Source organism: Dendrobates tinctorius, unplaced genomic scaffold (assembly GCF_039654945.1).
Source record: "Dendrobates tinctorius isolate UK_male_01 unplaced genomic scaffold, ASM3965494v1 ptg000192l, whole genome shotgun sequence".
NCBI classification, from domain to species: domain Eukaryota; kingdom Metazoa; phylum Chordata; class Amphibia; order Anura; family Dendrobatidae; genus Dendrobates; species Dendrobates tinctorius.
This window is the reverse complement of record NW_027361859.1, coordinates 10,450,620-10,476,841: the sequence shown is the minus strand read 5'-3', so window position 1 is coordinate 10,476,841 and position 26,222 is coordinate 10,450,620. Positions and strand designations below refer to the sequence as shown.

The 26,222-nt window shown below is 46.8% G+C and overlaps 1 protein-coding gene across 1 annotated transcript; it reads right to left on the bottom strand.

Moving 5' to 3' along the window:
* Positions 1-1,401: 1,401 nt before the first annotated feature.
* LOC141055859 (uncharacterized) lies at positions 1,402-23,083 on the bottom strand. The gene is made up of 6 exons (XM_073552580.1): positions 22,918-23,083; positions 22,609-22,788; positions 22,401-22,524; positions 22,220-22,317; positions 21,931-22,021; positions 1,402-3,066 (listed from the first exon to the last, which is right to left on the bottom strand). Exons 1-6 carry the CDS (start codon positions 22,993-22,995, stop codon positions 1,799-1,801), a joined length of 1,839 nt encoding a protein of 612 aa, XP_073408681.1. The 5' UTR covers positions 22,996-23,083; the 3' UTR covers positions 1,402-1,798.
* Positions 23,084-26,222: the final 3,139 nt, after the last annotated feature.

Below are 26,222 nucleotides of genomic sequence, written 5' to 3'. Positions count from 1 at the left end.
TTCCCTGACTATGCCTTTGTCTTACCACTCTTTATTATGAGATCTCCTGGTATCAGGGCTTTGACCTCCTAACTACCCTTTTTCATGGCTTACCCGTGAGTAGTGACTCAGCATCGCACCCTGCATGTAAATTGTCCAACACACAGCAGGAGATAGACTCACAGTAAAGTGTTCCCACTTTAAGTGTAAATTCGACCGTCATCAGCTGGGCAAGATTCTGGAGTATCGGTGTTCTGTCAATGGCAAACGGTTGATTGAGTCTATCCAACCTAACTGTCCCTAACCCTAATTTCAGCACCAGTCCAGAATCAATGAAATTGGCAGCTTACCCACAAGTCAATATCCAAAGTAGCTCCACATTTAGCAGTATTTTGTCTGAAGAGTAAAAAGGTAACTGGGAGTCTAGGTGACCTCCTCGATAATCACCCAGACTTAGCGTTTCCTGATAGCTTACTTGCATGCTTGAGGTCGTACTGAGAAGTCCTTAAAGTGAATGTCCAAAGTGACCATAATAGAAGCAGAGTCCGAGATTGCGCCACCATCTCTTCTCAACGACCTGCATGCTTGAAGCGCCAACCTACATTTGTTCCGTCTCAGGTATGTGGACGGACTCAGGAAGAATGAACGAAATAGTCTTTAGCTCATCACATCCTTGCCACCGCAATATAGATTATGTCTGGTTTCTCACAGAACATCCCTAAGAGGTCAAAAAATGCTTCAACAGAAGACTTTTCTGGGTCTAGTGGGAACAAAAAAATGCCCAAGTCTGAAGCCCCAATCACAGTAGGTGCATAATTATTCCCACCCCCAGAAGACCAGGGTTGTAAGGTAAAAAACAGTCTACAGATCTCCCTGAGTACCCTAAACTGGTAATGCAACTACTGGTTCGGGAAAGACCACCTGCACATCAGAAAGTAATGAAGTCATAACTACAGTCGGAAGTGGAGAGCTTTGGGTATGGACTGGATCCATTTGTGGTGGTAAAAAAAGTATACGCCAGATGTAATGTGATGCTGGTCACTACTCACGGACAGGACATGAGGCAGTGTACTCAAAAGTTAAGCTGTCAGATACCAAGAGAGCACTTAGTAAACTAAAGGGAAAAGACAAAGGCAAAGTCAGTTCATGGTCTGATGTCAGAATACCAGGAAGATAACAGATCAAAGCAAAGGGGCTAGGCAAACAGATAGTCAGAACGATGTCCAAAGTCAGGCAGCAAAAGCTCAATAATCAGAGCCCAAGGGAAACCACTGAGCAGATGCTACATCAGTCAGAGGTCTGAAACTCTACAGTTCAGCTAAGCCGAAAAATCACATGGAATAGTGAACACCTGAAAGCTAAACACCAGATTGGACAACTGAGCTGTCAGTCAATGCATCCAAGACACACTGAGTGGAGGAATCGTGATATTTTGATGTTTATTAAAAGTTGATTTCAGTGGAAAACATTTCCTACATTAAGAATATGAAAAAAGGCTTCTCCTTTGTGTGAGTTCTCTGGTGGCTATCAAGATGTGCTTTCTGGTTAAAACATTTCCCACACTCTGAACAAGAAAAAGGCTTCTCCCCATGTGAATTTTCTGGTGCTTAAAAAAATTTGATGTATGGTTAAAACATTTCCCCCATTCTGAACATAAAAAAGGCTTCTTTCCTGTGTGATTTCTTTGGTGTATAACAAAATACGATTTCTGACTAAAATATTTCCCACATTCTGAACAGGATAAAAGCTTCTCTCCTGTATGAATTCTCAGGTGCTTAACAAATTTTGAATTCTGTTTAAAATATTTCCCACATTCTGATCAAGAAAAAGGCTTCTCCCCTGTGTGAGTTCTCTGGTGCCTAACCAAATATGATTTCTGTTTATAACATTTCCCACATTCTGAACATGAAAAAGGCTTGTCTCCTGTGTGAGTTCTCAGGTGTATAAGCAAATCTGATTTCTGGATAAAACGTTTTCCACATTCTGAACATGAAAAAGGCTTCTCCCCTGTGTGAGTTCTCAGGTGTATAAGCAAATCTGATTTCTGGATAAAACGTTTTCCACATTCTGAACATGAAAAAGGCTTCTCCCCTGTGTGAATTCTCTGGTGTTTAACCAAATATGATTTCTTGTTAAAATATTTCCCACATTGTGAACATGAAAATGACTTCTCCCTGGTGTCAGTTCTCTGGTTCTTAATCAAATCTGATTTCTGGTTAAAACACTTCCCACATTCTGAACATGAAAAAGGCTTATCCCCTGTGTGCGTTCTCTGGTAGCTATCAAGGTGCGCATTCCGGCTAAAACATTTCTCACATTCTGAGCAGTTAAAAGGCTTTTCCCCTGTGTGACTTCTTTGGTGCTTAACAAAATATGCTTTCTGTGCAAAAGATTTCCAACATTCTGAACAGGAAAAAGGTTTCTCCCCTGTGTGGGTTCTCTGGTGCTTAATAAAATGTGCTTTCTGTCTAAAACATTTCCCACAGTCTGAACATGAAAAAGGCTTCACCCCTGTGTGAGTTCTCTGGTGCTTAACCAAATCTGGTTTTTGTGTAAAACATTTCCCACATTCTGAACATGAAAATGGCTTCTCCCCTGTGTGAGTTCTCTGGTGCTTAACCAAATCTGAGTTTTGCGTAAAACATTTCCCACATTCTGAACATGAAAATGGCTTCTCCCCTGTGTGAATTCTCTGGTGATAAACAAGACTTGATTTATGGTTAAAACATTTCCCACACTTGGAACAAGAAAATCTTTTCTCCGCTGTGTAAATTTTTTGATGTTTAAGAAAAGACTTTTCTAGAGTAAAACCATTTCCGTATTCTGAATGTGAAAATGGCTTCTTTGCTTTGAGAGCAGTTCGTTCTTTAATGCTTATTTTATAACTTTGATTTTCCTTAGTAGTCTGTAAAGAATCAGAAGACAGGACCTGTCTCAAACGATAAGATGACAGATCCTTGCTATCAAGGGATGATGGTATATCTGGAGTAATGGCATTCACTTCAATTGTATCCTGTTTAATCTCAAGATCATCTGATTTAAAAAATGAAGATGTCAGCGGTCCCTGTGATCTCCTGATACAGTCATCTGCCAAGAAAATAAAATATTACTTTTGAATAAAATATCCTTGAATTTAATATTTTTGAACATTTATACTTAAACTGTCTGTAAAAATGGCAAGTTATGTAAAATATTGAATTATTCACCAGGACAATGACAATTCAGTCTTAACAGAAAACCTCATAGGATGAACGAGTAGAGCTTGGTGTTCAACTGTTTTTTCATTCTGCCTCCCAAATATAGAATTAAAAGCCAACAATGTTATTATGTAGGCAAAAATAATACAATAAAAACTTTCGTTCATCTCACAAAAACAAGCCCCCACTCAGGTCCATCATCTATCAATGAAAAAACAGAAGCTTCCTCATTATTACTGGCTCAACGGCTCATGAAAACCAACATGGCTTCCATAAACAAATCCAGCAATATCCACTCTCTCAGACTCAAGACTCCCCCTCGGTTCTGAACCTTAGAGTGTTCCCAAACCACAATTAGCATCTATATATTTGACATTTAATTTATGGTTGTGTGTCTCCTGGAGCACAATCTGGGCACTATGTTTTAGGCAATGAAAAAAAAAACTTCACTTTGTTCACTTTGTAACATCCACTGCATTTTAATTTCCGGAAAGTGGCTGTGGAGTCAAAGCGGTCACTACTATAAAGTAGATTAATTCACTGAGGGTTATTCTTTCGAAAATGGAGTCACTTTCTGGAGAATTCTACTGCTCAGGTTTTCTGAAATTTTGTCATATTAGCGTCTCTGCAAATGGTGTGTCCCATCTACTCTGGGATCTGCTCCTGCAACTTCTGATTCTGTCACCAGGAGCTGCTTTATTCATTCTTCAGGTGGCGCTGGTGATGGAGATGTCAGAACCAGAAGCTCTGGCGCGGTGCAGGCTCTGTCCAGCCACCTAGAATAGGGCGCTTGTGACCTGTAGTACCATCCAGTCTGGCAGTATGGGTGTGCGCTGTCTACCTGGAGTAATCTGCTCCTTGCTTCAGCCAATTGGAAAGCCCCACACCCTACTAAAGCCAAAAGCATATTGCTGGACTACAGATACAGCCTTGTTCTCCTCTGGTTCAGTCCTCTGTGCTCAGCTCCCGACTTTTGTATTTGTTTTCTGTTGTGACCCTGGTACGTTTACTGACTACTCATGTCTTCTGATTTAGTATTTTCTCTGCCCTCCTGGTTCTTACCCGGCAAATTCACTATTCGTCTTGTCATCTCACTCCACAGAACAGCAGATAACACCGTGGCTTGAGCCTAAGGGTCTCTGAATAAGTCCAGATCCATGTAGTGGGGTTAAAGGTAATGAAGGTTAAGTCAATCCCTAAGAACAGGAAAGCAGACTAGGTAGTGCCAAGCCTGTTAATGTTGGCCATCTTTTGTGCTGCCAGGTAACCATGAACTGTGCAATCTAGTCCAGCAAGATCTGCATTCAAATAGCTAAATGGCGCTCCTTCCCTTCTGAACCCTGCCATGTGCCCAGACAGTAGTGTACAACTGTATACAGGGTATTGTCAGATTCATAAGAAGTTGGAAAATCATTTGTAAGGTCCATCTGTTTGCTATTACCCTTTGTGAAAATGAAAACAATTGGGGCTACAATAACAAGTCATTGAAATAAAAAAATTTGCATTCCACTTTGTGTTCATTCCCATACGTTTTTGGTACTAGAAAAAGTGGAATTTTTTTCAATTTTAACCAAAAAATAGGTTTTATAAATTTAGTTGCACATACAGTATAAACACTTGTTGCTAAACTTGTATATTAAAGGGGATTCTAGTAAAGTAGGAATATGGTAAATGTTCTTAATTATTTTGTATGGTACTATTTTTAAAAGTATAAATCTTTGTAAATTATTTGACAATTGTCAGATATTTTTAAAAAGAATATCAACCTAAAATTACCAGAAACATTAACTGCAATGTGTCACTGAAAAAAATATTTCAGAATCTCTGGAAGCAGAAGCATACAAAGTTATCACCACATAAAATGACACACATCAGATTTGAAAAAAAGGTTCTGGTAGTGACACAAAACTGGCTGCGGGAAGTGGCTAAATCACAGTATTTTGGCCTTAACTACTGTAGTCAAAAACTGAGTATAGACAATAACACATCTACGGAAATGATCAAACTCAACAGCCTTCATCAGTAAAAAATGAATAACTAGTGGTGAAACCTCTCTGGGGTAAGTAGAGTATGGGGCTCGGTGGTTCCTGGCAGTCTAAACTATCGTAAAGGCCAATATTTTCTGCCAGATGAGTTTCAAGAAGAAATATTAGACATTTAAAGAGAACTTTTTATAATAGTGCAGAGCTGAGGCGTCTTAAATTTAGATCTCGGACATTTGGAAGAGATAACGGAGACATTTTTTAACGACTACCAGGGAGTTACAGACTCACATAAGTGAGCCAGGCCGATCCCACCACAATCCAACTATCATACAGAATGAGGCCATAGAAAAAGACGTTTATTCTATGTTACATTCCCAACAACAACGTATGTATGAGGGGAGAACTCCAACACTAAACCGGAGTTGCCCTCATTTATGGTGGACCATTTGGGCTAATATGAGTCCTGACCGGAAGAGTAAAGAAAGTATTAGCGCTCCCCATTTCAGGAGAGATTGTGCAGTAATCTGAATCCCTGATAATTGAAAACATAATGGAATTTATGACATAGAGTGAATCCATGAAACCAGGGCTCGAGCCATGCCAACACATCTCCTGCAGGTGTGAATAAATGTATATTACAGCTGTGGTAATGGCCCGGATTGGGGGGTGGTCCACTGCTTTCCGCGACCAGACGACACAGACACCAGACGGAGGCAGATTTTGGTTGCAACAGGTCCGAGTTTATTGGCCGTCCTCCTGACGACCGTAGCCATACACCGCAGCACCTTCACAGCTCTCCGTATTCAGGCCCAGGTACCTGCACCTTTCTTCAGTCGTAGTGACGTTCCTTGCGGCTTTCGCTGGGGTTGCCCTAGGTCTATCTACCGCCAGCGCTTCACCAGTCCGAGGTCGTCGTCCAATTGGTACCCCCGGAGCCTCGTCTGTCCTGCGGTTCTTTGTGTCAGGGCCACCCCCCTGACTGTCTCTTCCTATCAGTCCCCTGGTCGAGCTCTACACCGTTGTCAGTTCTCCGTACTGATTCTTCTCCTCCTGAGCTCCTCCCGGGACTAGAACCCCCTGGAACCCACTCCTGTTCTATTTATCTCCCTCCTTGGGAAATCCCCTCCTGGGTTCCTATCTCCCCGTCCCCCATGTTTATAAAGCCCTAAGCTGCTGTCAAGTCCTGAACTACGCTCCCCCTGCCATCTTGTGGTCAAACTTAGGTATTGCACTCCAATTCCATTTTCCCCCAGCTGTTTCCCTTCTATTATTATAAACGTCCATTTACAGTGCACCCAGCATCCCTTCTTCCTACAGACAAGTTCGTCCGTCGGGTCACCTTCCCTACACTCCCTGTCATGATCCCAGTGCAGGTTTTTGAGCTGCACGTCAGGGGTTAATGTCTGGAGCTAAGTTCATGTTTTGACCTGCACACCTGGGGTTAATGATTGTGGCCTCTCTTTGGTTCTGGGAGAGCTTCTTAAACCCCTGGAAAGCTCCAATCCCTGTCAGTTATACTTTTGCCTTTGGCCGAGTGTGGTGACCTCTGTGTGCCTGTTCATTGTTATAGCTTGTTTATATGGTTCTGACCCGGTTCTGTTCCCCGTTGTGAGTTTGCCTGTTGATTCTGTACTGTGCTACCCCCTCTGTGTATGACTCGTTGCCTGTTATCTGACTACTCTCTGCTCGCCCCTCTTGTACCTTTGCAGCTATCTCTGTGTGTGACTCATTGGCTACGTCCTGACTATCCTCCCTGTCTATGCCCCTTGGTAACTTTGTCTCGCAGTTACCCTGCTAGGAGTTCTCTTGCAGCCCCTAGCTCTCTGGAGTTTAGGCCACACCCCCAGCAGTCACGTGCTTCAGGTCCTGCTGTTCTGAAGTACGCATCTACTCGGCTGCTGCCCGCTCCACAGGTATCTTTGAGCACAGTTCGCTTTACTCAGGACACGCGCACCGGCTCAGTGAGCAAGTGCAGTGCGGTGTTCCTGACATTATAACTGACCTTGCATTTTTTTTTCTGTCCTTACTTCTGCAGCATGGACCCAATGTGTGCTTTATCTGAGCAGGTGAAATGCTTGACTCAGTCGCTGCGGAAGCTAAGTTTGGAACACTTACTCGCTTCCCCTCATCCCAGACTTATGTAACCAGTTAGCTGGGGCCCAATGGTTCTCCAAGTTAGAGCTCCGGGGGGCCTACAATCTGATAAGGGTTTGGGAAGGGGACGAGTGGAAAACTGCGTTCCTCACATCAGAAGGACTCTTTGAAAACCTGGTAATGCCGTTTGGGTTAACTAATGCGCCCGCTATTTTCCAGAATTTCATCAATGTGGTGTTTTCTGACCTGATAAGCCATTTTGTTATTATTTATTTGGATGACATTTTGGTGTATTCCCCGGACAGCCAATCTCACTTGCAACATCTACAGACAGTTCTCCAGAGACTCAGGGAGAACCAATTGTTCGCTAAATTGGAAAAATGTTCGTTTTTTGTACAGGAACTGTCTTTTTTGGGGTTGATTGTGTCCTGTGAGGGGTTTCGTATGGATCCAAAGAAGGTGCTGGCGATCGCTGACTGGGTTCAGCCTCGAGATCTCAAGGGGCTCCAGCGCTTCTTAGGATTTGCGAACTATTATCGGAGATTCATTAAAGGTTTCTCACAAGTGGTTAAACCACTCACGGATCTTACCCAGAAGGGCGCTGATGTAAAAAATTGGTCTGTACTCGCTAAGGAGTCCTTCTCAGCTATTAAGAAATGTTTCATGTCCGCCCCGGTGTTGATCCAACCAGACCCGTCCAAACCATTCATTGTGGAGGTGGATGCTTCTGAAGTAGGGGTGGGGGCAGTGCAGTCCCAGGGTCCGGCCACCCTTACCAATCTCAGACCCTGTGTCTTCTTCTCCAAGAAGTTCTCTTCAGCCGAGAGAAACTATGATGTAGGCAATAGAGAACTTCTTGCGGTCAAGCTGGCATTTGAGGTATGGAGGCACTTTTTGGAAGGGGCGGCTCACCCTATCACGGATCACAAAAATTTGGCATACCTTGAATCTGCTAAGAGGCTTACTCCTAGACAAGCCCGTTGGTCACTTTTTTTTCACGATTTCAGTTCTCCATTACTTTTCGACCGGGGTCCAAAAATGTTAAAGCGGATGCCCTGTCCAGAAGTTTTGACCCGGTGTCTCCCCCCGAGCAGCCATTCTCCAATCTTCCCCCAGGTGTGGTAGTGGCGGGGGTCTCATCTGAGTTGGAACAAGAAATTCTAAGGGCTCAGGCCCTAGCTTCGGCAACCAGGCCAGGGGATAAATTGTTTGTTCCAGATTTATTGCGGCCTAGACTTCAGCAGGAGTTTCAAGAGTCTAGGCTGAGTGCTCATCCAGGTATCACGGCCACTAGAGAGGCAGTAGCTAGGGATTTTTGGTGGCCTTCACTAAGGTCCGATGTCAAGAAATTTGTTTCTGCTTGTGGTGTGTGTGCCCGTTCCAAAAGCTCGCATAACTGGCCGGCTGGGGAACTCATACCTTTACCGGTTCCTGATAGGCCATGGACTCATCTTTCCATGGATTTTATTATCGGCCTTCCACCTTCCAGGGGCAATACCGTGATCTGGGTGGTGGTGGATAGGTTTTCTAAACAGGCCCATTTCATTCCCTTTGCAGCATTACCCTCAGCAGAAACATTGTCAAGGTTGTTTGTGCAGCATGTGGTCCGATTGCATGGGGTACCCCTGAATGTGGTGTCTGACAGAGGTGTGCAGTTTGTGGCCAAATTTTGGAGGGCGTTCTGTATGAAATTGGCCATCTCACTCTCCTTCTCGTCGGCATATCACCCGGAGAGTAATGGCCAGACAGAACGCACAAATCAATCCCTGGAACAAATTCTCAGGTGTCTGACCTCCGCCAGACAGGAGGATTGGTGTGATGCATTATCGTTGGCGGAATTCGCTTTTAACAACTGGGTGAGTCAGTCCACCAACATGTCCCCATTCCTGATTAACTATAGGTTTAATCCGCATTTAGGGAGTTTTCACGGGTGGATTCCGGTTGTCCAGGGGTAGAGGGGTCCGTTCAACGGTTAAAAAACCTCTGGGCTGAAGTCCAGCGTAATATCTCTCGGGCCCAGGGGAGGTAAAAATATTTTAAATATTCTGTATAACAAAATAAATATTTTGCTGACAAAAACAGAGCCTCGGGAGACATCTTTCAGGTGGGAGAGAAGGTTTGGCTTTCCACACGTAACATCAACTTAAAGGTACCATCAGCTAAGTTGGAACCAAAGTTCATTGGTCCGTACGAGATTATGGAGATAGTCAACCCAGTGGCATATAGGTTGCGTCTCCCCGCCTCCTTGAAAATATCCAATGTGTTCCATAAATTTCTGTTGAAATCCGTAGGGTCTGTCAATGAGGACTCCGAGCCTGTTGTTCCTCCAGTGCTGGTGGAGGGTCAATTGGAGTATGAGGTCGGACATATTGTGGACTCTCGGCGGGTGCGCCGCTCTTTGCAGTACCTGGTCCACTGGAAGGGATATGGACCAGAGGAGCGCTCATGGGTCCCTGCTCGCTCTGTATATGCAGATCGCCTGGTTCGGGCTTTCCATGCCAAGTACCCGGGGAAGCCTGGGGGTCCAGAGGCCCCCCGTTGAGAGGGGGGTACTGTCATGATCCCAGTGCAGGTTTTTGAGCTGCACGTCTGGGGTTAATGTCTGGAGCTAAGTGCAATTTTGACCTGCACACCTGGGGTTAATGATTATGGCCTCTCTTTGGTTCAGGGAGAGCTTCTTTTAGCCCTGTGAAACTCCAATCCCTGTCAGTTATACTTTTGCATTTGGCCGAGTGTGGTGACCTCTGTGTGCCTGTTCATTGTTATAGCTTGTTTATATGGTTCTAACCCGGTTCTGTTCCCCGTTGTGAGTTTGCCTGTTGATTCTGTACTGCGCTACCCTCTCTGTGTGTGACTCGTTGCCTGTTATCTGACTACTCTCTGCTCGCCCCTCTTGTACCTTGCAGCTATCTCTGTGTATGACTCATGGGCTACGTCCTGACTATCCTCCCTGTCTATGCCCCTTGGTAAATTTGTCTCGAGGTTACCCTGCTAGGAGTTCTCTTGCAGCTCCTAGCTCTCTGGAGTTTAGGCCACGCCCCAAGCAGTCACGTGCTTCAGGTCCTGCTGTTCTGAAGTACGCACCTACTCGGCTGCTGCCCGCTCCACAGGTATCTTTGAGCACAGTTTGCTTTACTCAGGACACGCGCACTGACTCAGTGAGCAAGTTCAGTGCGGTGTTCCTGACACTCTCCATTCCTTTGTCTATTGTCGTCCTCAACAATCGTATTCCCTACCTTCGTCATCCTGAAGCTTGTCCACTGTCTGATGTTGAACCGGTTGTTGGTCCAAACCCGCCATACGCAGGGGGCCGAACCAAACCGTGAGCACCATGCTCCGAGCAGCCTACTGCTACTCGCCGGCGCGCACGCCACGTGACAACTTCTTTCAAGTTGGGTTAGGTCCACCTGGACTACTCTACGGCATGTACCTCCCACTACTCTCCCCTTCTGCTACCCTCAACTGTCCGAAATGCCATGACCGAGGCCTTTCGCCTACCAGGTCATCGTTAGCGCCCACCTATTCTTTTGGGTGTGCGTGGTGTCGGGGACCTGACTGAAGGACCGCTGTCCGGTTCAATGTCTTCCGTCTTTTTGTCCCTCCAGTTAGAAAGTCATGGTCGGCGTTTTTATCATACCCTGTACCCTGGACGTGTTACACACTCTTATACATACTACACATTAAATCAACTTTTGGTATACCGTATATGTTATGAGCGGTGGAACGCACTAAATAAAATTAAAATAAAGTGAGTTCACCGCTCGGGGTCAACCGTGCGGTAGATGACAAAACCGCTGCTGAAAGAGGCAGGGCACTCAGGCGGAGATGTGCACAGGACTTTAGCTGCAGTCAGTGCACCAAAGCAGACTCTGTTATATGCACAGAGCTGCTAACAAAACATAAATACCGCTGAATCTGTTTAGGGTCACAGACTTCAGTGACGTGGACACGGTATTAAAGGTCACAGAAATAGCCTTACACACCAGGTCTATCCCCTCTAGACCTACCGTAAAACTTAAGGTACAAGGTGTCGCAACTTCGAACACCCGGGAGGCTGCAACCGCAGCGTGATGTGAACAGAGCCGCAAGAAAGGCGCTGCAAGAACACTGGCGCAATGCAGGAAGCTAAGCTGCTGCAAAAGGTATGGCTGGAGCGCGCTGGCGCTAGCGCTGCTACTGGCGGCTGCCCAATCACTCACTCACTCGTAATATCAGAGGGAAGGGGTTTCATAATAAGTCATCCACCAGTCCAAGCATCCATCACCATACACACAGCAGCAGTATGCAAAATACTAGCGCATGGCGGAACGGCCATGCGCACTTTTTATAGCGTACGGGACCTGCCGGAAATCTCCAGAGCCCTCAGTGTAACCAATGGAATCAGGAGCAGGACCTGAGCACCTGACTCCTGAAGTCCAATGGGAGTTCCTCCCATGAGCATGCTCAGAAGAAGGGACGAAGGACTTAGCCTCTGGAGACAAATGTGAGGATCTGTGTTCCTGCATAGGTATTGTAGACACCAGATTCCTAACATTACCCCCCCTCCTAGGGCCCCCCCCCCTGAAGCCTCCGACCCACCAGCCTGTGCCCGGCAATGGCACAGACCTCAGGCTCGCCAAACAGCGAACCTGATGTCCTAGTAGGTGAAACTGAACCCAGGCACATACGGATGGTATCAGCGGAGGTCAGGTCACCAGGTCTCAGGAGGGATATCCTGTTGACAATAGGAGCGGAAGGCTTAGGAGACCGCCGCCGTGTATCGACGGCCGTCACCACCCTCCGTTCGGGGAGACTGTCCCGAGCACATAACGTGCATGCCCAAATGAATTTTTTGATGTCTCGAGCTCTATGGGGCCACCAATACGCTCCAGCCAAGAGCTTCGAGACTTGCATTTAGCCTTGGTGGTGAGACGCATTGGAGTCATGCGCCCAGGCGAGTACCTGAGCCCTAAGATGAGGAGGGACAAAGGTCTCGACAACCGGCTCAGACTCAGACCACTGTGGGGAGCTGGCTTCTGGAGAAACCGCACATACGTGATGACAACCGCAAACGGATTCCTGGTCCGAGTCTGTATTAAAATTGGTACGAGACACCTCCATGGGCTCAGGGGGTAAGACCTATGGCTCAGGTAGCTCCAGAGACTCGAAAAATTTGGGAAGCGGAGTACCCTTCCGTTTTGAATGAGCACGCTCCAAGCCGCGCTCCGAAAAACGGAGGTCAATACGCAAGGAGATGGAAATCAACTCTTCCAAGGTAGTAGGAATCTCTCTGGTAGAAAGAGCGTCCTTGACGTGCTCCGCCAACCCTCTCCAAAAGACAGGGATAAGGGCCCTATCAGCCCACTCCAACTCGGACGCCAGTGTCCGAAAACGTACGGCATACTGGCTCACCGAGAGGGATCCCTGAGAGAGTTCGAGTAGCTGTAGGGAGGTGTCGTGCATGACCCGTGGACCGAGGAAAACCTGCTTGATGGCCATCAGCAGGTGCGCTGCATTTCGTATATCGGGATCACCACGTTCCCATAACGGCGTAGCCCATTCTAGAGCCTTGCCCGACTGTAGGGATATAATGAACGCCACTTTGGCCCGTTCCGTAGGGAATTGTGCAGCCAGCAGCTCCAGATGGATCGAGCACTGGCTGATAAAACCAGGAGGCGCCATCGCCGGGAAAACTTATTGGGCAACGGGAGGCGAGTAACTGTCGGCGCAAGGGTAGACCTGGACAAACGCGCTACTGCATCCGTTAACGCCTGTACGGCAGCATCTGTAGCTTGCGCAGCTGAGAGAGACTTCTCAAGAGAGGCCACCCGGTCGCCGAGCTGCTTAACGCATTGCAACAGTTGCTGCGGATCTGCCATCTGCAGCCAGACCCTGGCGCTAGTATTATGTTATGAGCGGTGGAACACACTAAATAAAATTAAAATAAAGTGCGTTCACCGCTCGGGGTCCACCGTGCGGTAGATGACAAAACCGCTGCTGAAAGAGGCAGGGCACTCAGGCGGAGATGTGCACAGGACTTTAGCTGCAGTCAGTGCACCAAAGCAGACTCTGTTATATGCACAGAGCTGCTAACAAAACATAAATACAGCTGAATCTGTTTAGGGTCACAGACTTCAGCGACGTGGACACGGTATTAAAGGTCACAGAAATAGCCTTACACACCAGGACTATCCCCTCTAGACCTACCGTAAAACTTAAGGTACAAGGTGTCGCAACTGCTGCACCCGCAGCGCAGCGTGAACAGAGCCGCAAGCAAGGCGCTGCAAGAACGCTGGCGCAATGCAGGACGCTAAGCTGCTGCAAAAGGTATGGCTGGAGCGCGCTGGCGCTAGCGCTGCTACTGGCGGCTGCCCAATCACTCACTCACTCGTAATATCAGAGGGAAGGGGTTTCATAATAAGTCATCCACCAGTCCAAGCATCCATCACCATACACACAGCAGCAGTATGCAAAATACTAGCGCATGGCGGAACGGCCATACCCACTTTTTATAGCGTACGGGTCCTGCCGGAAATCTCCAGAGCCCTGAGGATAACCAATGGAATCAGGAGCAGGACCTGAGCACCTGACTCCTGAAGTCCAATGGGAGCTCCTCCCATGAGCATGCTCAGAAGAAGGGACGAAGGACTTCGCCTCTGGAGACAAATGTGAGGATCTGTGTTCCTGCATAGGTATTGTAGACACCAGATTCCTAACAGTATATATGGTTACCTTTGCTTTAATAACACTAAGGGTGACTCAACAGGACTAACCCCTTTTTCTTTCTTTTTTTGTCTCCTTTTTTTTTTTTCCTTTAACTCCTTCTTTAAACACAATATTCAAAAACGCCAACTGGAAGTACTCCCCCTTCCTTTAACATTAGCACTTCCCCCGTGTCCCTGCTGTGTCAGGAGAAAATAACAAACAACAAAAAAAAGTTTTCTTAACTTGGACGTGAATCTGTCCTTTAGGCTGCACAACGGTGCATCGACATCCCGGTAGTCCGGGCCATCTCCTGACAGCCGATGTTGCGCCAATCCAGCAGGGAAACCCACAGCCGTGAGGTCCCCGGGGTGCTTGAAGTGTCTCTGTGAGTCCTTTTACGGGGGCTCAGTGCCTTCGGGCTCGGCGATCACTGCTACCACGTAGTAGCCGTGGGGGCAGTATTCCTTATAATAGGACACCAAGTCCCCCTCCCGCAAAGCCCGGCCGTGACGGATGGACGTCACGTTAAGGTATACCTTTTGGCCGGTTGCGAGATCTCGAATGAACCCGTAACCCTTCTCCAGGTTGGTGTATACGAGCCGCCTGGTGGATCGTGGAGCCGCCTTGCCAGCCTCTCCTTTCTTGTGGAGCAGCCCCCAGATCTCCCGCTCTCTGGCATTTTTCTTCTCGATGACCTCCGCAACCCAAGCGGAGGGTCCGGTGTAGGTCACAGAGTCCGGTGGGCGGGCCGAAACTGAGAGCGGGGCAGAGGCGGCTGCAGATTCCTGTGGCAGATTCCGGCGGCCCAGCAGCAGCTGGGGCCAGGTGACGGGCAGGGGCAGCCACGGGTCCCGGTGAGTAGGCCGCAGAGCCCTACAAGCAGGCCGCAGCCAGCTCCGGGAGTGGACGCGGCCGCGGGGGAGGCGGCAACCAGATCCAAGGTGGCCCGCAGGCACCGGCGGGTCGACTGCAGCCAGGGCCGCAGATGGAACAGCGGCGACCGCAGAGGCCGATGGATCAGCCGTGGTGGCCGGCGGCCCAGTTGTAGCGGAGACCTGGAGCGGAGCTGACATGGCGGCAGGCCCCGCTGGATAGGCCACCGCCGTATGCTGGCGCGCGGTGGGGGCGGCCGCGGGCTGGTTCCGCAGGCTTGGTGGCTCGGGGTCGTTGTTGGGGATGTCGGTCAGCCCCACACGAACCGTGGAATCGTCCGGAGCCGGGGTCACTAAAGAGCAGGAGGTCGGGCGGGGAGGCCGAAGGCCGGTGTGGGGGCCCCGAGGCTCGTCCGGTGTACGGAGCGCGGGGACGAGATCCGCCCGCGGCGCCGTCGGCGGGACCGGGGGAACGCTCACCTTCCCCGGCGCCGTGGCTCCCAACAGGCTTCCCCGCCGCTCAGTCATCTGCCAAGAATCTTCACCCCGCCGTCCGGCAGGACCAGCCTCCAGGCTTGATGGTTCCGCGGGGAAGCTTCCTGAAAATTTCTTCGGCGGCTGCTCCAGCAGGGCCCGAAGTCGCTCCTTTTCTCCGACCGGTGTCCGGGGTATTGTCGGCGGCTCCTAGGGGCAAGTGTCCCGACAAGACTCGACCTCCTGGCGCCACCGCCATTCCAGGCATCCGAGACCGCGGCAGCTGCAACGTCGCATTCCGTCCGGTGTACAGCAACTGAATGGCTCCAAGCAGCCGCAGCCAGTCTCCCCACCGGGCCACTCCCGTTCTTGGGTGGGGCGGTAGTCGGCTTCACTACCCATCTTCCAGGGTCCAGCGTGAGGGGGCGGCGGTCTCCAGATGTACACCGCTCCCCCGGGGGTGGATTTGAGACGGCCCCAGATCGTCCAGTACAGGTGCAAATGCCTGTGCCTCTTCCTGACGCTGGAATATCACAGCCATTTTGTCCAGTTTTTGTACCGGCCCGGATCCTTTGATGACAGCCAATGATCTGGAACAAAGTCTCAGGTTTGTAATCCACAGGTAAAGCAACTCGAGTTCTTCTGGGTACTTCTGTCACAGGCTTGCCGCTGAAGGTAGAGTATTGGCGGCGGCGATCCTGCCGACTACGCCAATTGTGGTAACGGCCTGGATTGGGGGGTGGTTGACACAGACACCAGACAGAGGCAGATTTTGGTTGCAACAGGTCCAAGTTTATTGGCCGTCCTCCTGACGACTGTAGCCATACACCGCAGCACCTTCACATCTCTCCGTATTCAGGCCCGGGTACCTGCACCTTTCTTCAGTCGTAGTGACGTTCCTCGCGGCTCTTTCACTGGGGCTGCCCTAGCGGCCCTTTACCGCTAGCGCTTCACCAGTCCGAGGTCGTCGTCCAATTGGTACCCCCGGGGCCTCGTCTGTCCTGTGGTTCTTTGTGTCAGGGCCACCCCCTTGACTGTCTCTTCCTATTAGTCCCCTGGTCAAGCTCTCCACCGTTGTCAGTTCTCCGTACTGATTCTTCTCCTCCTGAGCTCCTCCTGGGACTAGAACCCCCTGGAACCCACTCCTGTTCTATTTATCTCCCTCCTTGGGAAATCCCCTCCTTGGTTCCTATCTCCCCGCCCCCCATTGACTAAGCGGTTTCTAAAGCCCTAAGCTGCTGTCAAGTCCTGAACTACGCTCCCCCCTGCCATCTTGTGGTCAAACTTAGGTATTGCACTCCTATTCCATTTTCCCCCAGCTGTTTCCCTTCTATTATTATAAACGTTCATCTACAGTGCACCCAGCATCCCTTCTTCCTACAGACAAGTCCGTCCGTCAGGTCACCATCCCTATACAGCCAACAGCCACGCACAGCTTAGAGATATATCATGGCACAGGTGTAAAGGTTTTCATATAGTTTACTGAAATATTGTTTGGCGTTAGTTGATTTTAACCCCTTAACGACCGCTGAAACGCTTTTTAATGGTGGCAGTTAAGGGGTCTTATTCCTCAGTGCCATAAAAAAGCTTTTTTATAGCGCTGAGAAATAAGGGTACAGCGCCCCCCAGCGTTGTAAAAGCTTCGAGGTCTCAGCTACCAGGGGTAGCTGAGACCCCGGAGAACATAATTAGGGTTGGCTTTTACCGTCCCCAGTTTGCTAGGTCATCTAGATCATATCAGAGGAGAGAGAAATGAGTGGGAAATCTGACTTTGTTTTGTTTGCGATCAAAGTTGTTTGGTGAATAACGGCGATTGCAAAAAAAAGTCAGATTTCCCATTTATTTCTCTCTCCTCTGATATGATTTAGCATACCAGAGGAGAGAGAAATGGGGTCCCCTGAGCTCCCCTCAGTACCTCTGTCATCCCTGGACCCTCCGGCTTTGTCCCCCGAGTCTCGGAGCCGTCTTCCTGGAAGAAAATGGCTGGTGCAAGTGCAGTGCCGAGATCTACCAGCCGGTACCTGGCAACAATAGATTTTTCCTATTGGTTTTGTCAGGAACACCGCACTGCACTTGCTCACTGAGCCAGTGCGCGTTTCCTGAGTACAAAACTGTGCACAAAGATACCTGTGGAGTGGGGCAGCAATGGTGATGATGCATGCTCCAGGCTCACAGGACCTGAAGCATGTGACTTCTGGGGGCGTGGTCTAAACTCCAGAGAGCTAGGAGCTGAGGAAAACTCCTAGAAGGGTAACTACAGGACAATGTTACCAAGAGGCAAAGACAGAGACAGAAACCAGATCAAGCCAGGGTCAAAGCACAAGATAGCACGACAGTACTAAAGGGTTAGACAGAATGGATAGTCAGGACGTAGCAATAGATCAGAAAACCAGAACGGGCGATAGACAGTACAATAGGTACAAACTGTAACGGAGTAACGATAGCAAAGCCAGGAGGTCAGAACCGGAAAAGACAATACCAAAACGAGAGACGGATTACAGACTGAGGGGACAGACCGGGTCATACACGGGAAGCAAACAAGCAATGCAGTATACAAGCACACCAGGGGTCAGACACACAGCCAGAACAACAGTATAGCTGACAGAGAACCCTGGTAAAGAGTGAGTATAAATACCCCTCCCAGATCCACAAAGAGGCCACGTACACTTAACCCTGTGAGTGCAGGGCAAGAACACTGTCCAAACCATGACAGGTTCATTTTGATCATTGTGATAGGGTCTATTACAGTGATCAAAATAAAACAAATAGTAAATCAAACCCCCTTGTCACCAACTTAGTTAGGTAAAAGAATTAAAATTAATAAAATTTAAAAAAAATGTACTTTTTTCCATTCTTTGCAGTTAGGGTTGGGGCTAGGATTAAGGTTGGGGTTGGAGCTAGGGTTAGGGTTGTACTGGGGTTAGGGATTTGTTGAGGTTAGGGTTCTGTTGGGGTTACGGTTCTGTGTGGATTACGGTTGCGTTTGAGGTACAGTTGTGTCGAGGTTAGGGTGGTGTTAACGTTAACTTTATGCTTGTGGTTAGGGTTGGGATTAGAGTTAGGGTTGCGATTAGCGTTATGGGTAGTACTGTGCTAGGGTTGAAGTTAGAATTGATTCCAGCCAATTTTGCGCTCAAAAAGTCAAATGGTGCTCCCTACCTTCTGAGCCCTGCCATGCACCCAAACAGTGGCTTTCCCCCACATACGGGTTATCAGCGTACTCTGGAGAAATTGCACAACAAATTTTGTGATCCATTTTCTCCCGTTACCCTTGTGAAAATGAAAAAGTTTGGGTCTAAATTAAATTTTTTGGGCAAAAAGTAAAATGATAATTTTTTCCTTCTACATTGATTTAGTTCCTGTGAAGCACCTGAAGGGTTAATAAACTTCTTGAATGTAGTTTTGAGCACCTTGAGGGATGCAGATTTTAGAATGGTGTCAGTTTTGGGTATTTTCTGTCATGTTGACCCCAAGTGGTACCTTAAAAAATGGTTTTGAAAATTTTGTTGGAAAAATGATATTACTGGTCAATTTTTAACCCTTATAGCTTCCTAACCAAAAAAATTATATTTCCAACATTGTGCTGATGTAAAGTTGACATGTGGGAAATGTTATTTATTAACTATTTTGTGGGACACGACTCTGATTTATGGGCACAAAAATTTAAAATTTTGAAAATTGCAAAATTTTCAATATTTTTGCCAAATTTAAGGTTTGTTCATAAATAAACGCAAGTCATATTGAATACATTTTACCACTAACATGAAGTATAATTGTCATGAAAAAACAAACAGTCTCAGAATCAGTGGCATCTGTTGAAGTGTTCCGGAGCTATAACCTCATAAGCTGACAGTGGTCAGAATTGTAAAAATTGGCCTGGTCATTAAGGTCAAAATTGGCTCGGTCACTAAGGGGTTAAAAGAAACTGAAAATTCAGGATAAATTGAAACTCTGTTGTTATTGTACAGAAATTCACACTTGGCCTCACTGCACATTTAATGTTGTCGATCATAAGTGAAGTTTGGCCAGAAAGACTGGACCTGGACTTGTAGGGACCATATGAGCACATTCAGCACATGGGCGTACCCAGGATCAAAACTAGGGGGGCATGCCATGGTCGTTCAGGTTGTAAAATTTTAGAAAGAAAAAGGTGAATGAAACGCACACAGACCCGCACACACAGACACAGCCCGCACACAGACACAGACCATCACACACACATAGATACACACAGACTCCCGCACATATTCACCGCACACACATAGTCTCCGGTCACCTACACACTCTTTCTCCTCCCTATCTGCAGTGTTCCTCCACGCAATTCCGCAGCAAAACCGCAAATCTTTTTACATCTGCAGTTTTGCTATGGATGTGCCTGACTCAATGGTAGTCAATGGGTGCAGAAACGCTGCAGATTCGCAAAAAGAATTGACATGCTGCGGAAAATAAAACGCTGCAAATCCGCGTGTTTTTTTCCACAGTATGTGCACATCAATTCTCAATTTCCCATAGACTAACATAGGTGGTGCACTACACTGCGGATTTGATGCAAATCCGTGCGGCCAAAAACGAAGCGGATCTGCATCTAAATCCGCAAAGTGATACCCTTATAGTTCTGTTGTCTGGATTTTGCAGCCTCCTACCCCGACGCACGAAACACCAACCGAAGAAGCGCACGTCAGGGCAGGAGGATGCAAAGTGCAGACAACAACACTATAACACACTACAGTGGCACTCAGGTATTTAATTACACTACATGCAGACATCACATATTGGATCTTTCTTTGCAGGAGAGAATAGATGAATTCATTATCACATGAGCACTGCACTGCTGCAGACTAAGATGGCCACTAACAGCACTCTGCAGCAGTATGTATGTATAAAAACAAAAAAAAATGGAGTTCTATACAATTAGGTAAAAAAACAACACTTTAATAATCAATAACTACAAATACAATTAATACAGACAAAAAAGGACAATTGACCCTGGTAAAAAAGCATGGGTCTCCAGGCATAAATGTCATTACAATTAAGTCAGAACATCACTATGGTAACAATCCATTATGTGTGCATTATGGCAGCAAAATGGAAAGTTTAAAGCAAGTGCAAGTCTAATATAGCCAAGCTGCCAATTGCCAAAGTGCACACAGAATCAGGGATCAAACATCACACATCTACCATCACCTTAAGGAAGTTCCCCAACCATCAGTATGTATATTACAGGTAGAAAATAATGAATCTGTCAAATATGCTCAATGCTCACCCATGATGTATTGTTATGCCACGGAGCCAGACCCAATCCCGATGCACATCTCGCATTTAGCTTTATCAAATATTATCCCTATTTGATAAAGCTAATCGCGAAACGCGCGTCGGGATTGGGCCTGGCTCCGTGGCATAGCAATACATCATGGGTGAGCATTGAGCATATTTGACAGATTCATTATTTTCTACCTGTAATGTTTGGGGAACTTCCTTAAGTTGATGGTAGATGTCCCCGATTCTGTGTGCACTTTGGCAATTGGCAGCTTGGCTATATTAGACTTGCACTTGCTTTAAACTTTGCATTTTGCTGCCATAATGCACACATAATGGATTGTTACCATAGTGGTGTTCTGACTTAATTGTAATGACATTTATGCCTGGAGACCCATGCTTTTTTACCAGGTTCAATTGTCCTTTTTTGTCAATATTAATTGTATTTGTAATTATTAATTAATAAAGTGTTGTTTTTTACCTAATTGTATAGAACTCTATTTTTTTTTTGTTCATGGATGTGGACACCACTTACCGCAGGGCACAGGAACTGGAAAGTAGAAGTCTCAGTCTGGGACTCAGCCTGGCCTGTGGGCCTGTGGTTCACTAATGGCGGCCGCTGCCTGTCTTCTCAGCCTCTGCCTCAGATCCGGAGGGTTCAGACAGGGTTCAGAGGCGTGCTTATGTAGCACGCTGTACATGACACGCCTCTGAACCCTGTCTGAACTCAGCAGGATCCAATCCCACCGCGCCGCCGGGTGCCATAGCAATGCCACGCGGTCTCAGCCTGCTCTGCAGTGAGTCCCACCCGCTCCTCCGCTGTCAGCTGTGTGTGGCCGCCTGGCCGGCCGCTCTCCACTAAAGCAGCCGCGGCCAGGAGGTGTTCTTTCATTGTGCGCCCCTGCTTCTAGGGGGGGGGAAGCTACCTGCCCCTCGGAGGGTACGCCCATGATCCAGCAGTACAGAAGGAGAGAAGGTAGATTCATCCAATAAGATATCAGGGTTCTAGGAAGCCAACAGCATCATTAATTGCCACTTTCGCTTACAGGCCCATCATAATATTTTACTTCTAGTAATTTTCTAACTTGTCAGCACATTCTACGTACACTGTAATTTGGCTTTGTAGTTTACAGATCTGGACACGTAATGGCCAGCGCCTCTTAATTCCAGGGGTTTAGGTGGATCATCCAGGTTGCAAGTTCTATAGAAAAGATCTTTCAATGTCCAAAGTCATTTGAACAGTTTTGGGTGAAGGAAAATGTTGTGGTCAAGAGACAAAATGGTGATCACACGATTATGACTCGGGCGGACTACACGACCGATAAAGCAGCCACAGCCGGTGACTGAGAAGAATCTGTGATTTCTTTGCATTTAGTGGTTACTACTCACCTGGGTAGTCATATGTAGGAATCTCCTCTTTACATCGCTCATCACCCCTCACATATGCCTCTGTAGTATTAATATTGGTCAGATCTTCACCCTGAAACCAATATTGTAAAAGTCACAGACAGATGGAGAAGTCACATCTATGATCAGCTCTAATCCTGCCATCTCCAACGTTCTCATTACACAAGTATAAAACATAAAATACAGGTGGATAAAACAAGACTGAGCACAAGACCTTCACAGCCATCTACACATCATAGAAGAGGTCTCATGACACCTTCTCTCCATCTACCTGATGATCCTGAGGAACATTGGAATCTTCTTGTTTACAATCCTGTGGAAGAAGAGAATGGGGATATCTCTTTTGTGTCATCCTCTTACTGGATAGATCTGGAGGAAACACATACAGTGACTGAAATAATTAATTACATACACTTAACTATAGGCCGTGTGTATTTAGTCCTGTCTATTACCTGGTGATGTGAGGGGCTGGGGAACCTCCATCATGACGTCCTTGTACACATCTTTATGTTCTTCTAAGTACTCCCATTCCTCCATGGAAAAATAAACGGCAACATCCTGACACCTTATAGGAACCTGAGACATAGAATTAAAGTGTCACCTCCCCTGATCCCTTTATAGCGTTACTGTATAATGTCCCAGCATTCCCAGCAGTGTCACCTCTCCAGTCAGCAGCTCAATCATCTTGTAGGTGAGTTCTAGGATCTTCTGGTCATTGATGTCCTCATGTATCAGGAGGTGAGGTGGAGGCCCCATGATTGGGCACAGGGGTTTTCCCCATCCCTCAGACACAGGGTCCTGACAGCGCTCACTAGAGGTCTTCCTCACTACTGTGTAATCCTGGTTATGGAGAGACACAGTAATAAATCTCACTACAGACATTTCCAGAGTCCTCACCTCTCCAGTTCTGTCCATCCGTTATTTCCATAGATAAGAATGATGTAATGTGACGTCATCAGAATCTCTCACCTCTCCAGTAAGCCGGAAGAGGATCTCTAGGGTGAGGTGTAATATCCTCTCCACCATCTTGTCTCTGTCCATATCCATCTTTGATGGGTAAATCAGGAAAATTCTCTTATATAGAAGATCTTCACTGAGAGGATCCGATATTGTAGAGACCTGAATGAGAAGAAGATGAGCCGATGTAACATCATAAAAATCCTGTGTAATAATACAATTACTGGAGATAATAAGGGAAACATATGAGATTTATTATTTTACAGTATTTAGTTTCCTTCTTCACATCTACTAATACAACCTATATATTTAGGCCGCAGACAACAAGCAGCTGAATACGTTCCTCATAGACTCATCTTCCATAACGCTAATTCTCGTCTCATTTCCCGACACTGGAATCGGCATTAGCAATACTGCAGGAGATATTCATTACACGGGACAGGAGAAATAACTACTTCATGATGAGGACGACATCTTCATCTTCTACTACGGATTTAGAAATATTTGGCCAGAGTCCGTCACTGACTCCATCACCACAGGCCGTCTATATGTATGTTTCTTTGCCATCTTCCCCAGACTGTAATCTTCTATCACGTGTGGTAGATCGGCTCACTCGGCTGCACATAGAGGTAGACACGGGAACACTACAGCTTTAAGAACTTCCTTTGGTTTATTGTAGTCAGCATAAACCAAGGTGTAGTAACGAAAAATACAGCACTCTGGGCAAAACAGGAAAACAAAACAAAATGGTGGCAGAACAAACAGTCCTTCTGTGAGCAGGGTTCCGCTCGCTCACGGCTGGCAGAGCACACACTGTTTAAGCCCAGACCTTGTAACTCCTTAATCATGTGACTGATCACATGATCCTGACATTACACAGGTCCTGTCAGGACTCTGCACGTGGAGATACGGTAGACCTTCTCCCACCTGCTCCATGGAGGTCCACTAAAACCAGCATATACCATAACTCTTATTTAACCCTCTCAACATGTAGAGTGCTGGAAGAAACTACTCTGGTTCTAAATCACTGATGCCATCATGTGCAGTGGCATGTATCTCCCTTCTATCACTTCACCAGTGACTCACGTTAGATCTCATGTCTGTTTCACACACAGAAGTTTGAGGCTTTTATAAAAGCTTTTTTTGTTTGCACAAACACTGTGGACAGAAATTATTTGATCCCAAAGTCTCAATGTACAGTGTTTTATGGGGTTTATTTCCAGCCTTAGACTTTCTTATATTACAAGAAAAACACTAGAAAAAAGCAGATATTAAAATGTTTCAAAAGAAAATTGGCGTTGTCAGGAAATATGACATAATGTCTTTTTGTTGAATCACACATACGGAGCTCTGCTACATCTCCTGGGTTTCTAAGTGACAGGCAGGCACAGCTCACAGACATTCCCTCTCACTAAGCTGCAGCCCCCCTCCCTCTCCCCTGCTATACAGTTGTGTAACATGAGACCCTTGTATGCCAGCAGCACAAAGAGCAGTTACAACCCTAAACTGGTTGGAAGCAGTTCTTGAAGCACATGTTCTCTTTGTCTTTGCAAGCTTGAATATCATAATACCCAGTATTCATAGAGGTGACAAACTTACATTTTTGGCATCTGCATCAGTAGAGCTGCCCACTGGTGGGTTTTGAAAAACTGGCGCCCCCCAGGAGCCGAGAAACAGATTTTGACCCGATCGAGCCACACAGCCACACCATGTTTAGACTTAAGTGAAAGCTAATTTTGTCCTACAAACTACAATACTTCACGCTGTGAGCCTCGCAGCCCGAGTTATGGCACTTATAAGCTTTCAAAAGGGGAGTGCTTTCCATAGCTCCGCCCACTCAGTGAGGTCATGGAACAGAGGGTATAAGGTTATGAAGTCCAATTAGGAGGTTGACATTTGCCCGGGGTGTCACCTAGGAGGCTGTGCTGATGGACCATTTTCCCTTGCGGAAGGCACCCCTCCCCCACCTCCACATGGCATGCCATTGACTGATAACTGTAAGTTTCATATCTTAATCCACTTTTATTTTATAATTGTTGTATATACTGAATCTGTTTCTCTTTGTAACATCTTTTGTACTTTTGTAAACACTGCCTATTCTTTTTGAAGTAAAAATCTCTAAAATTTTACTAGATACGATTTCCTTGCTCTATAAACTTATTGCCACATCCTCCGTACTGAATTCATGCTACTGTTGGGTTGGCTCCTGACCCGATATTGATTTTTATATCAGAACTAAGAGCTGGTGGCAGTAATGTCTGTTCTGGGGTATTTGAGAGACTCTGGCAGTGACGGACGGAGGTTATCATACGTCTATTACCCACCAAGGCTGGGGAATATACATACCACCCTCCCTGCAGAGTTCCTAATAGCCAGTACATGACTAGGCAGCCTTTCTGGTGACTACTTATCCTAGGTGTAGTTCTCTGACTGACATGAGGGTAAGGGAGTGCCAGAGATCTGAAAGTTCCAAACCGGAACTGGAAAGTGGGATATAATAAATCCCTGATGAACTGGGGGCAACCAAACACCCCCGGTTCATGACAGGCGTCACAAATTCTTGTAAAAAGAAAAATATTCAGAGTCCTCAGTGGTTGATACCTTTTAATGGCTAACTGAAAAGATGGTAACACATTGCAAGCTTTCGAGACTACTCAGGTCTCTTCTTCAGGCTAGACTAATACAAAATCTGAAGAGTCACATATTTATGCACAATACAACACAGAAAAAATGCAATGGATAAGACAAGTGACGTGAAGCAGAACTATCAATATGGGAGAGGGAGAAACATAAATATTGGACCAGCACATAGATAAGGAGTCCAGATGTTTTATAGTCCTCTGATTGGGGTCTCCTAATGTGTTGTGATGCCCCCACCAGGTCTTGAAAGCAAATTCATAAATTTATGACGACCTTTGACACTCTCAGTGCTGGAATGAATGTGTCGCATGGATTTATGTCTTTTTACATCAATTGTGTACCTTAGTTACCAGCGCGCTGATGCAGGGAGCTGGTAACTAAGGTACACATCAGGTATCTAAGGGATGTGCGTCCCTTAGATACCCAATGTGTACGTTAGTAACCAGCTGATCGCTGGTCTCCCGCCTGTCAGACGCAGCGATGCGTGCTGGCCAACACGAGACCAGTGATCAAGGAAATGTCCAGGGCTTTCCAAGAGCGATCAGCGATACCGGCAGGGGGGCCGGTCGCTGATCGCTGTCACACACAGCGATCTCGCTGGTGAGATCGCTGTTGTGTCACAAAACTTGTGACTCAGCAGCGATCTCGCTAGCGAGATCGCTATGTGTGACGGGGCC

Bases quoted from the DNA above. Each gene is read 5' to 3' on its own strand.
- LOC141055859 (XM_073552580.1), bottom strand. From the start codon at position 22,995: ATGGATATGGACAGAGACAAGATGGTGGAGAGGATATTACACCTCACC. The intron at 22,789-22,917 runs GTGAGAGATTCT...CTCCATAACCAG, and splicing joins TCTTCCGGCTTACTGGAGAG to GATTACACAGTAGTGAGGAA. The intron at 3,067-21,930 runs GTGAGTAGTAAC...TTTTCTTGGCAG, and splicing joins TCCTACATATGACTACCCAG to ATGACTGTATCAGGAGATCA.